Genomic DNA, 12,526 nt, shown 5'->3' on the forward strand with positions numbered 1-12,526 from the left:
ATATTTTTAGCTGTCCAATTAATTTCTTTCTATTTTTAGTAGAGACGGGGTCTCACTCTTGCTCAGGCTGGTCTCGAACTCCTGAACTCAGAACGATCCACCCGCCTCGGCCTCCCAGAGTGCTAGGATTACAGGCGTGAGCCACCGTGCCCGGCCCATTAATTTTGTATTTTCTGAAAGCTGTAAGTTAATTTTAAATAATTTATCATTTCTAAAAAAGCTAAATGTACTTACACAATTTACTTATGTAATATCTTAGAGCAAAGATCGTATTTCTTATCTTTTAAATTGACCACTTTGAGTGCTTAGTGACATCAGAAATGTACAGAGAGTAAACTTATTTGCTAAGTTAACCTTCCTTATTTGTTTTGGATATGATCAAAAGACTTATAAAAATGTTGTTTTAGATTAAAAAAAGGCAAAACATAAAACATTGCTATGAATAGTATTTCAACACATGTGTCCAGCTCTTTCTTCAGGCTTACTGCTAGAATATTCTATTGCAGTGAGTTCAGGATAATTAGGAATTACACACATAGTTCTTTCTCATCTATTGACATTCAAAATTTTTAGAGACAAGCAGAAGGACTTCAAGTAAAGGAAAAATAAATATACATCTAAAATATATGAAAAAATTTCAATATATTTCTTGATCACTGACAAACTTCTTCTCTTGACTGGCACTTTCCTTATTCTCTCCAAATAAAAATTCATACTGATTCCAACATTTACAACATAGATTCTCTTAAAAAATTATGTCAGGAATAATGGAAGGAGAGAAAAAGGGAATTTTCAAAAATTCACTTGCAACAACCTATAAACTTAGATTATTACTTAACATTTTTTGGCTATTTTCTTGTAAGAGTCATTTATTAAATTACCTAACACAATTAACACTGGTAACACAAGTTTCTAATTGGACATCTGAATGAAGGCAGAATCCATTTTATTTATAAAACTAAGCTCGACCAAAAGAATGTGTTTAAGAATATATTAAGTGAAAGTTATGATAATTTGGGAAAGTCTATAAAAAGGGTGCTTTAATTTAATAAATGCTTACTTCAGTGTCTACTACTGTAAAGCACCATGGCAAGAGCTGATCATGGTTAATTCTTATAGCAAAATAATTCTCATTTTAACAACGTAGCTCAAACAAGAATTATTAAAAGGTCTATTATCCTCAATTACTAATATCCAGAAATAAGAGATTTCATATACTCACCCCTTTATCTCTTGTTTTAGAATTGAATTTCACTGTTTTTAACCGAGCTCGTTCTTTCTTCTCAACCCTGTCAATATACAGAATGTTATTTTTAAAATACAGTACCCATACGTATATTTATATATGTACTCAATTCCATAATTATATTGAAAGTATTATGAAATACCGTTTCCGAGTTTAGCAGTTATCTAGGTTTTCTGTTTGAAAAATTTTTAAAAATATTAGCTTAGCATGGAACACACATGCTAAAAATTAAGCTTAAGAGAGAGAAAGCAAGTGTGGTAAAATGTTAACAATTGGTAAAAGTGGTGAAGATTATGTAGATCTTCACTGTCCTATCGCATTTTTTTGTATTTACTTTTCTATAGCTCTGGAACTTTCAAAAATAAGAAGGTGGAAAATAAAAAAATTAAGCTTACCTCCAATAATACATATGTGTAAATTTATAAAGCAGCCAGTTATAGTGTATAAAGTAAGAATTGTAAAGTATTTTTGGAGGGCTATATAAGGAACTGGTAACCTTAGTTATTCCTATGAAGGTGAAATGAGTGCCTTCATTTCATGGAGGGAGCCTATACAGCTTTTAGATCTTTTGAATTTTGAACCTTTAAAAGTGTTACCTATTCAAAATAAGCAAGCATATAAAACTGTAATAATAAAACAAATTTTCATGTAGATTGTAATATCAATATGAATCCTGTAAAATTTCATGTAAATTAAGCTTTTATAAATCCTCTGATTTTAACATGTCAATTAGGTTAATACACATAGCAGAAAAGCCTACCAAAACGGCCTATGAATAAATGTATTATTTATTTTTTATTATCTAGCTATATAGTTTTACTATGGGTACAGAAGAATCTTAGCATTCATAGATTTAAAACTTATGTTTTTTTTACTATTCTGGAGCAATTTTGAGCCTCCATGACATGAATAATTTATAATCTTGCTTAGGTACTTATTGAGAGCACCACAAAAGTAGCATTTAATGAGTGAGAATTTGCAACTCAGCTTTGTTTTTTAATCATTATCTTGTTCAGTAATTAGTTCAGTGAATTAAATCTTGTTTATTTGTAGGACTGATGTCCCTGTTGCTGCCACGCCAAGCAGGGAGAGGGGAAGGCTAAACACTCCTACACACCCTGGGGACAAATCCCATTGCTGCCACTGTGGGACCAAGGTGAGAGCAAACTGCACTTCCCACAGAGATCTGCCTATGCTTGTCCAGCTGAGAGGGGTCCTACCTTCCCTGATGGCAAGCCTGGAGGGCAGCTGTCACTGCCCACACATAAGCATTCTGCTGTCAACCTGGGGACTACCCCACCTCTGTCTATCACAGCCAGCACCTTAACATACTCTTGGGGGGCCTGAAGACAAGTCTGTCAGCTTCAAAATCGCCTAGCCCAGTCCACTACCATTGGCACCTGATAACTCCTTCTGGGATCTGAGATTGGGCTGACCCAATCTGCCAAGACTACCACAGCTGGCAGACACCCGCAGATGCCACCAATGGGCTAGTTCCCTGTTGTTGCCACCACCACCACCAGTATGGACTGCTTGGTCTCCAATAGGTTGTTCCATCACTGTCACTTCCATTGCCTACATCACACCAGCTGCCCTGGGGTCTGAGAATCCGTTCATATGCCTGACCCACTGCTGCCACTACCAGAATCTGAGCAACCCACCAGGGGGCCCAAGAATTGGCCCTCCTGGATCCACTAATACTGGTGCCAGCATAAGCTGCTCTGATACCCAAGAACAGGCATGCTCAACCCACTGTTGCCACCTCTGGGGCCCAAAGACTGGCACCTGGTATCCTAGTCCTCAGCAAAACTTCACCATAGCCTCCACTAATAATCATACCCTAAGCCACTGAGGAAATCACAGATACCACTCACACTGTTTATAGCTGAAGAAATCATACAGAGATCACACCACTGCAGACAACCAAAATCAAAGCCAAAACACCATACCCAAACAACAACTTACATACATCTTCAGGAAAAAGTCCTCACTTAGAAAAGCAATTTCAAAAAATTGGAAGAAGCAACTGTTACATCCAGATGCACAGATATCAATGTGAAGACAAAAGAAACATGAAAAAGCAAAGAAACACGATGCCATCAAAGGAACACAATAATTCTCCAGCAACAGATCCCAATCAAAAAGAAATTCATGAAATTCTGAATGAATAATTCAAAATACTGATTTTAAAAAAAGCTCAGTGAGAAACAAGAGAATTCTGAAAAACAATACAGATAAATCAGAAAAACAATTCAGGATATGAATGTGAAATTGTATCAAAGAGACAGATATTTAAAAAAAATCAGAAATTTTGGAACTGAAGAATTCATTGAATGAAATACATTCAAAAGCTTCAACAACAGACTAGATCAAGCAGAAGAATCTCAGAACTTAATGACACATCCTTTGAAATAATCCAATCAGATAAAAGTAAAGAAAAAAGAACAAGCACAGTCTGAGCAACACAGTGAGACCCTGTCTCTACAACAAAACAGAAAAACTAGCTCAGTGTGGTGGTGTGTGCTTGTAGTCCCAGCTACTTGGGAGGCTGAGGCTGGATGATCACTTGAGCCCAAGAGGTTGAGGTTGCAGTGAGCTATGATCATGCCACTGCACTCTAGCCTGGGTGACAGAGTGAGCTCTTGTCTCAAAAAAAAAGAATGAGCAAAGCCTTCATAAAGCATAAACTGACTGAATATTCAAATTATCAGTATCCCTGAGGACAAAGAGAGAATGAAAGGATCAGAAACCCTATTTAATGAAATAATAGGTGAAAACCTCTGAAGTCTAGCAAGAGATTTAGACATCCAGATACAGGATGATCATCCATACCCAGGCAGATACAATGCAAAAAATCTTCTCCAGAGTACGTTTATAGACAGACTGTCTAAAGTCAGAGATAAAGAGTGAATCCTAAACACATCAAGGAAAAGCATCTGGTCATCTTTAAAGGAAACCCCATCAGACTAACAGCAGATTTCTCAGCAGAAATCTTATAAGCCAGAAGAGAATGGGATGATATATTCAAAATGCTGAAAGGAAACAAACAAACAAACAAAACCTGTGAGCCAAGAACACTATATCCAGCAACATTTTACTTCAAAAATGAGGGAGAAATAAAGTCTTTCCCAGACAAGCAAATGTTAAGGGAATTTGTTAATACTAGACCGGCCCTACAAGAAATACTCAAGGGAGTACTTGACCTGGAAGTTAAAGGATGACATTTACCATCATGAAAACATATGAAAGTATAAAACTCATTGGTAAAGCAATCACACAAAGGAGGAAGAGAAAGGACTCAAATGGTACCACTACAGGAATCCACCAAACCACGATGATAGACAATAAGAGAAAAAGAAAGAAACAAAGACTATAAAAAACGAGAAAACAACAATATAACAGGAACAAAGCCTCATATATCAATAATAACCCCGAATGTAAACAAATTAAATTCTCCAGTTAAAGGAAACTCACCTTACCAATAAAGACGTATAGACAGGGCAGGGTATGGGGAAGGGGCGGCGGTGCCATGTCCGGCCGCGAAGGTGGCAAGAAAAAGCCCCTGAAACAGCCCAAGAAGCAGGCCAAGGAGATGGACGAGGAAGATAAGGCGTTCAAGCAGAAACAAAAAGAGGAGCAGAAGAAACTCGAGGAGCTAAAAGCGAAGGCCGCGGGGAAGGGCCCCCTGGCTACAAGTGGAATTAAGAAATCTGGCAAAAAGTAAGCTGTTCCTTGTGCCTGAGGTGGTAATGACCCTTGATTCCTATTTAAACATCTGTATTCCCTGCCATAACATCTTTTGCCATCTATAGCTAAAATGAAGTGTTGTCTTGGAGCCTATTGTACATTTAAGAATAAACTTTTGTTAAAAAAAAAAAAACAAACATACAGTGGCTCATCATCTCTTTAGCTGTTTTTACTCAGCCATTCCTACCTTAGCTGTGAACTAAAGTAAAACCAGCCCAGAATCCTACCAGAGTCTGCTCTTTGTTCTGCCCTAAATTCTGTATCACCTGGAATTAAACCAACTCATTTGGGAAAAAAAAGAAAAAAAAAAAAAAGACATATAGACAGAAAGTTAAGGGATACAAAAAGATACTGCATGCAAATGGAATCAAACCAAGTGTCTATCAGTGGATGAATGGATAAAGAAAATGTGGTGTATATATACACACACACACACACACGTATATATATACATACATACACACACACACAAACACACACAAGGGAATACTATTTAGTCATGAAAAAACAAAATCATGTCAGCTGCAGCAACATGAATAGAACTGGAGGTCATTATCTTAAGTGAAACAAGCCAGGTACAGACAGACAAATATTGCACATTCTCACCAATATGTGGGAGCTAAAAATTGATTGATAACAGAGACTGGGAAGTGTAAGTGGGGAGGGAGGGAGGAAGGATGAAGAGAAGCGGGTTAAAGGGTACAAACATATAGTTAGATAGAAGGAATAAATTCAGTATCTGATAGCAGAGTACGGTGACTATACTTAAAAATGTATTGTACTCAGTGATAGACACTCTGATTACCCTTTCTCACTACGTATTATATACGTGTAACAAAACTTCACATGTACTCCATAAATTTGTACAAATAAATTGTGTATATTTGTAAATACTGTTCCTGATAAAAAAGCCAAGAACTGTAGGAATTACAATTCCTTATGCTAGTATAAGAAGATTTCTAAGAAAGAGATACTTCTATTCAAGAAAATGTAAGTTTTGAATATATTCAGGAATGAAATGGCATAATCAGTTGTGGTTTCATATCATATTTTATGGGAGTAAAATTGTATTTTGTAATGCTACTCATGAATTTGGGGATTGGTAGAGGTCTCAAGATATATCTCTTACATTACTTGCTTCAAAACACAATTTTATAGAATTTTTATACAAAACGAAAAAACCTCTCCAACAAAGTCAGCAGTATTTCTTACCGGTTGCAGACAATTTGTTTTAAAACAATTTTTGGGAACTCTGACCTTGATATTTAGGACATGAGGTTTCTACTGACCGAACAAGGCATAGAGGAAGCATTTCAGAATTCAAAGCAGACTATGTTCTGTAACAGGAAAAAAGTTATGCTGAGGGCTGCACTGCTATTAATAAAAGAGGGTTTGCCATCGAATATAAGATCTAACCAAATAGTTGTATCTTGCTAAATATATCGATCTACCCAACAATATTTATAAATCCTGAAACTATAATTACAAATCTTGGTAATACTTTAATAATATTACTCTTCAACTTCTACAGTTACACAAATATTTATAGAGGTCTATAAATAGTTACATGATTTGGTATATTATCAATTATAGTAACTCCAACAAATAGGTATAAATACAACTCAATAAGAAAAGAACATGTTTATTACATCATAAGCTTGATCTAAGATGAATTACCTAGCTATAATAAACATTACTTTATTATCACATTAACCATTTTTGCTGGCCATCTTAAAGCTTTAAAAAACTCTTAAAAAAGAACTTTTAGGCAATGATTTGGATGAATCAGATCTCATTAATAAGCTATCTTGGAAGAATTATGAACTGCCATTTTAATATCCTTCCCACAAAAGCAGATACATTCAACATTTCATAGGTCATAGAAGAGCTTCTCTAAACTGGGATCACCCTTTGCAAAGACAGCTTGCACTTAACAACTCTTGCTACTAGATGGTAAGTATGCACCAATGAATCACTAAAATGAATGGCTAAAAGCAAAGAGGAGAGACCAGTGGGCTGGTCAAGCATAAAATCACCTTCCAGTAAAAGAAATTTATTATTTTTCAGTTGTCTTGGTAATTATTTTTAATTATATATATTTAAGGTGTGCAATTTGATGATCTGATATATATATACATACACTGTGAGATAACCACCACAATCAAGCTAATTGACAGATCCATCACCTTATCTGGTTATCTTTTTTATTTCTTTTGTGGTGAGAACACTTAGGATCTACCCTCTTAGCAAATTTCAAGTACACTGTACAGAACTATTACCTATAATCACTATGCTATACATTAGATCTCCAGAACTTACTCATCTTGCATAACTGAAACTTTGTATCTCTTGACTTTTATTTCCCCCTCCTCCTAGCCCCTAATAACCACCATTTTACTCTCTATATGAGTTTGACTATTTTAGATTTTACATAAAAATGTGATCATATAATATTTGTCTTCATGTGTCTGGCTTATTTCATTCAGTGTAATGTACTCCAGGTCCATCCATATTGTGACACAGTAAAAGAAACTTAAAGGAACAGCAAATACTTATGCTGCCTTACATTCAAGGAGTAAGACAAACAGATGTATTTACCTGCGTTTACTGGGAATCACTCCAACTTCATCACTTTCACCGTCTGGTGTAACCTGCCTGGCTTGCCACCATTCATCATCAGAAGCATTGATGACATGGAGGATATCTCCAAATTTGAAGTTCAATCCCTGACTGGGAAGGCCACTGTCTTTAGTTTTGTCATAATCAAACAGGGCTCTAGATTCAGAAGAAAAAAACCCATAATTAGTTGCTATAATAATGTTAATCAATATTAAATAAACGTAACATTCTGAAAGTGTATGTAATTTGGATGATTAAACAATATACTATGGTAGGCAAAATAATGCATAGCTCAATTTTGCTCTATATACAAGAAGATGATTAGACAAAAGAGAAATAACAAATCAATGTTATGAAATTAGTTTGTTACTAGGTATATTAGCTATTTCTTTCAATATTGTAAGAGAAATTTAAATGTTATTAGTACAATCCAATGGCAACCTATATTGAATTCTAAAACAAAGACAAATCTAGAGAGTTGTTCAAAATTAATAAATAAAAAGTAAACACTAAGAGAGATTCTTCTCTTTACTTTGACTAGACATACTTGGGAAAAAAAATTCCCTGACAAACTTGATTAGTTGTGGATTACAAGACTAGATTATAATCAACATAGTGACTCTTCAGTCAATTAATTCTTTCTTCCTTCCATTTGTTCACAAAATTTAGAGTTAACAGGGTTTCCAGTGTGAATAACAATGATGAAAACTAACTACAGATGACTTTATTAGCTGCCACATATTTTGGAAAAAAATATTAATTTAACATGGTAATTGCAATATGTTAAGAATATTTTAAAAATTTGATAAAGAGAAAATATTATCTTACTACTTAATTAATGTACAACATTTAAATAAATTACATTTTTAACTCCAAATAAGCTCTCTCAAGGGTAGAGAAAAGGATCCCAGGAATTATATTTATAATACAATTCATTCATTCTTTTGTTCTGATTTGGCACCTGGAAATTAGGATGCAAATCATATTTCTTTTCGTGCTATCCAACTTTTAAGAACTTATTTCTTGAAGTAAAACTCAAGAGGAAGAATTACTTGATGGCTAAATGAATGAACTAGTAGTTAATGGTTTTCTAGTATGTTCTTTCAAGTCTTTTCAGGGGCTAATGGTGTGAGGGAAGTAGATGGGAACCAAAAGTGGAAAAAGCTCACTTAAACACACATTAAAATGTATAGAAGATGAGGGTATAAATAAGCATAATACAAAAAAAAAAATAAAGTAACTTAACAGGTAGTACAAATGTCAAGACATTCAGAAAAGGGAAAATACTATCTCGACATTTTTATTATCAATAAATTCATCTTTTGAATCACAAAAGTATTAATAATATATTATTGATGAACAATGGACAAAAGAAATCACCCACAATCTCTACTCCTTATTTTAGCTTTATCTTTTAATATATTTGATTCATAAAAAGGAACCAATGTAATATATATGTGTGTTATTAATCATAAGATACAATAAACACCTGTTAACCTACTATCCAATCTAAGATGACACACAAAATCTTTACCAGTATCAATAATTCACATTCATCTATGTGTTTTCCCCTGGACCCCGCTTCCCTCGGATCAAGAGTTAATCACCATTAAAAAGTAACCATCATTTTGAACATAGTGTTGATTATTTCCAGGATCCTTACCCTTTTTTTATTGGTATGGTTTTATCACATATATGTAGATGACTAAACAATATATGTTTTTGGTTTGAGGTATACTGTATGTAGTCTTTTGTAGCCTTTCTCACTTTTGAAATTAAAAACATGTTGACTAAAAATAAACACAAGACTTCTGGGTAAATATGGCAGGCTGGCTATGTGTGTCTATTTCTTCTGTATCCTAACTAATTAAAATTACAATAAAAAAGAAAAATACAAAAGAGAGAAGACAACAGAAGAAGAGAGATTTGAATACATTTTTGGATGATGATAACTAAATTTACCAGAATAAAGGAAGCTTTAACTGGGGTGCCTGAAGAGAGGGACACTGAAACAAGTTTTATTCCATAACAATCCTAGAAATGCTCATGAATTAGAGGTATACAGTGCCAAGGTAGGCAGGGATAAGTTATAATACTGACAACAGAAGGTATTAACACTGTATGTATAACACGCAGACCCTCCAGGTCCCTATTCCCATTCCCAATCCCACAGAAGACCAGAGGTTTAGTTTCTAGAGAAGTTGAAATTGAGGAGGACTGTACTCTGAAATTTGCTGGGGAAGAGGAAGGTGCTGAAGAGAAAACAGATGGATGAGAAGGAAATCCACATAATGAAATGGAAATTCTAGGAACTTGGTTTATAATGTTGGCAGATTAAAGATTCTTCTCTAGATATACTTAATTACACCAAAGGAAAAAATGACATGGGTCATGAGAGGAATGAAAGAGCCAGTTTATCCCCCCTCCGCTATTATCTTCTAGCTAAACCCATTAGCTTCATTCTCTACGTGTAAGAATAAAAGACAAGGAAAGGATCACTAGATATTTTAAGAACACCTCACACATAAAAAACTAAAGAAAAAAGACCCAAGAAAATAAGCTAACTAGCAAAAAGGAATACAAAGAAAGTAAAGAACACAAGAAACAGAAGAAAACTTCAGAGAAAAATGAGGTATGTCCACAAAATATAAAGAAGATGACAAAAAAAGGGAACAAACCGATAATAAGAAGGAGCTCTTGGAAAATAAAATAGGATATCATCCCCTGCCCCCACACCACAAATTCTCTATCAGGGAAAAATCAGAATAAAGTCATTTCAGACATGCTCAGACTCAAAAGTACCTCCCACATACTCTTTTCTTCAGGAATTTACTGGAAGATGTGCTCTAGCAAAATAAAAGTAAATTGAGAAAGAAGAAAATGTGGCATCTAGGTAACAGAATCTGACACAGTAGAGAGTCAAAGGGAATAGAATAATGGCAAAGGGAAGTCCCATCTGAGAGCTATACAGCAAGTCTACAGAGCATCTAGTCTAGACTAGAGCATAAAGATGGAAAAAATCTGACTGATAGACCATATGTTTTATCATGTGAAAAACTCTAGAGAGGCTACTAGAAGATATAGGAAGACATTTAGTAGTAAGTATATGGAAAATTAAGCAAATAAAAATGTGAGACAATTGTGACCAGGCAAGGTGGTTCACACCTGTAATCCTAGAACGGTGGGAGGCCAAGGTGGGACGATTGCTTGAGGTCAGGAGTTCGAGACCAGCCTGAGAAAGAGTGAGACCCTGTCTCTACTGAAAATGGGAAAAATTAGCTGGGCGTGGTGGCGTGTGCCTGTAGTCCCAGCTCCTTGGGAGGCTGAGGGAGGAGGATGGCTTAAGCCCAGGAGTTTGAGGTTGCTGTGAGCTAGGCTGATGCCACAGCACTCTAGCCTGGGCAACAGAGTGAGACTCTGTCTCAAAAAAAAAAAAGTGAAGACAATCATTAAGTCCAGGAAAAATGAAGGGTTGCAGAAAAAAGAAGGCATGGTCAAAGGGTACTATTAATACTTGATTGAACATTGACAGCTATTACATAGTCACATGACTCCAAATGCTATTAATTTTAAATAGCAGAGATAGGGCTATGTTTAAGTGATAGGGGAAGAGGCAGAATAAGTGGTTTGGTACCAGAAAGAAAAATTCTCACCTACCGTGGTAGTCAGTTAGTAATGTCTAAAGTTGGTAAAGTAGAAAACAGCAGTATATGCATGTTATTTAGAAATATGGAAGTAAAAGGCAAGGGAGTTTGCTAGGAAGATGGAGGGTGATTGTTTCTAGAGAATGAAAACTGGGGGCTGGTGGGAAATGACATTTATTTTTCATTATAAGCCTTTTGATAATACATGATTTTAAAAAATAGAGTACTTACTTCTCTAAATATAAAAGTTAATAACAAAAAGTGAAGATGATTCATTAAATGTACCTAAAACAGGTATAACCTAGTATGTTTTGATTTTTATGCCTTTGTATTTAATCAATCACAAATAAAACGTGACAACTATTAATTACACTAAAATTAGAAAATATAGATAAGCAAAAAGAAGAAAATGAAAAAAAGAGAATATGAATAAAAAATCTATGTTTTTCCTTTTTCTATGACTTGCGTATATAAAATATTTTTAATGACTTTGGAACACAAGGGTTTAGTAAGTATTGCAAAAATTGGTGAAGGGAGACAAAAATCTGATACATTTAAAATTCCCATATCATTGGTAGGGTAAAAGAAACAAAAGGGGTAGGAACAGAATGAAAGAAGAAACTGAGAAAACTTTCCTTTCATTATGTATCATAGAATAAAATTATTTGAGACAGTAAGTCATATCATATGTAAATATGTATAGAGTATATGCTTGTATATAAATATATTTATATAAACACATGTACAAGATACATGTCCATTTATGTAATGTATATATCATCTCTCATCAGGATAAGTGAAACATACTAAGTCCCTCAACAGGATCAGAAGGAATGAGAGAATAATTAATATACAATAGTTCAGATTACTTATAGTGCTTAACATTAATAGTATAATAAAGTTCTCAAAGTGCTATTAAAAATACACAGAATACAAATAAATGAGATTTCTATATTAAGTCTTATTAGCCAATGAAATAAAAAGGTTTATATACTAATATCTATTTAATATTATTAATAGATCTATATTGCTACAGTTGTCTTATACCATACAGAAAAATGTTTGTTTTTTTCCCAAGTGTTTAAAAAATACATGTAGAAATTTCCTGAATATGTATTTTTTTCTGAGTCTATTCCCATTTTTTTTTTTTTTTTTTTTTTGAGACAGAGTCTCACTCTGTTGCCCTGGCTAGAGTGAGTGACGTTGCGTTAGCCTAGCTCACAGCAACCTCACACTCCTGGGCTCAAGCGATCCTCCTGCCTCAGCCTCC

At 34.5% G+C, this 12,526-nt stretch overlaps 1 protein-coding gene across 7 annotated transcripts in view; it reads right to left on the minus strand.

Annotated features, from left to right (window-relative positions):
* The window catches only part of DLG1 (discs, large homolog 1 (Drosophila)), a 277,439-nt gene that overhangs the window by 43,247 nt on the left and 221,666 nt on the right, over window positions 1-12,526 (minus strand). For all 7 annotated transcript variants that reach the window (XM_012641549.1, XM_012641583.1, XM_012641575.1 and 4 more), the window contains 2 exons: window positions 7,592-7,768; window positions 1,223-1,289 (listed from right to left, as the gene is read on the minus strand). In XM_012641549.1, coding sequence (XP_012497003.1) covers window positions 1,223-1,289; window positions 7,592-7,768 — 244 coding nt within the window. The remainder of the gene's footprint in view (window positions 1-1,222; window positions 1,290-7,591; window positions 7,769-12,526) is intronic.

Source organism: Propithecus coquereli, unplaced genomic scaffold, assembly GCF_000956105.1.
Source record: "Propithecus coquereli isolate 6110/MARCELLA unplaced genomic scaffold, Pcoq_1.0 Scaffold10, whole genome shotgun sequence".
NCBI classification, from domain to species: Eukaryota; Metazoa; Chordata; class Mammalia; order Primates; family Indriidae; genus Propithecus; species Propithecus coquereli.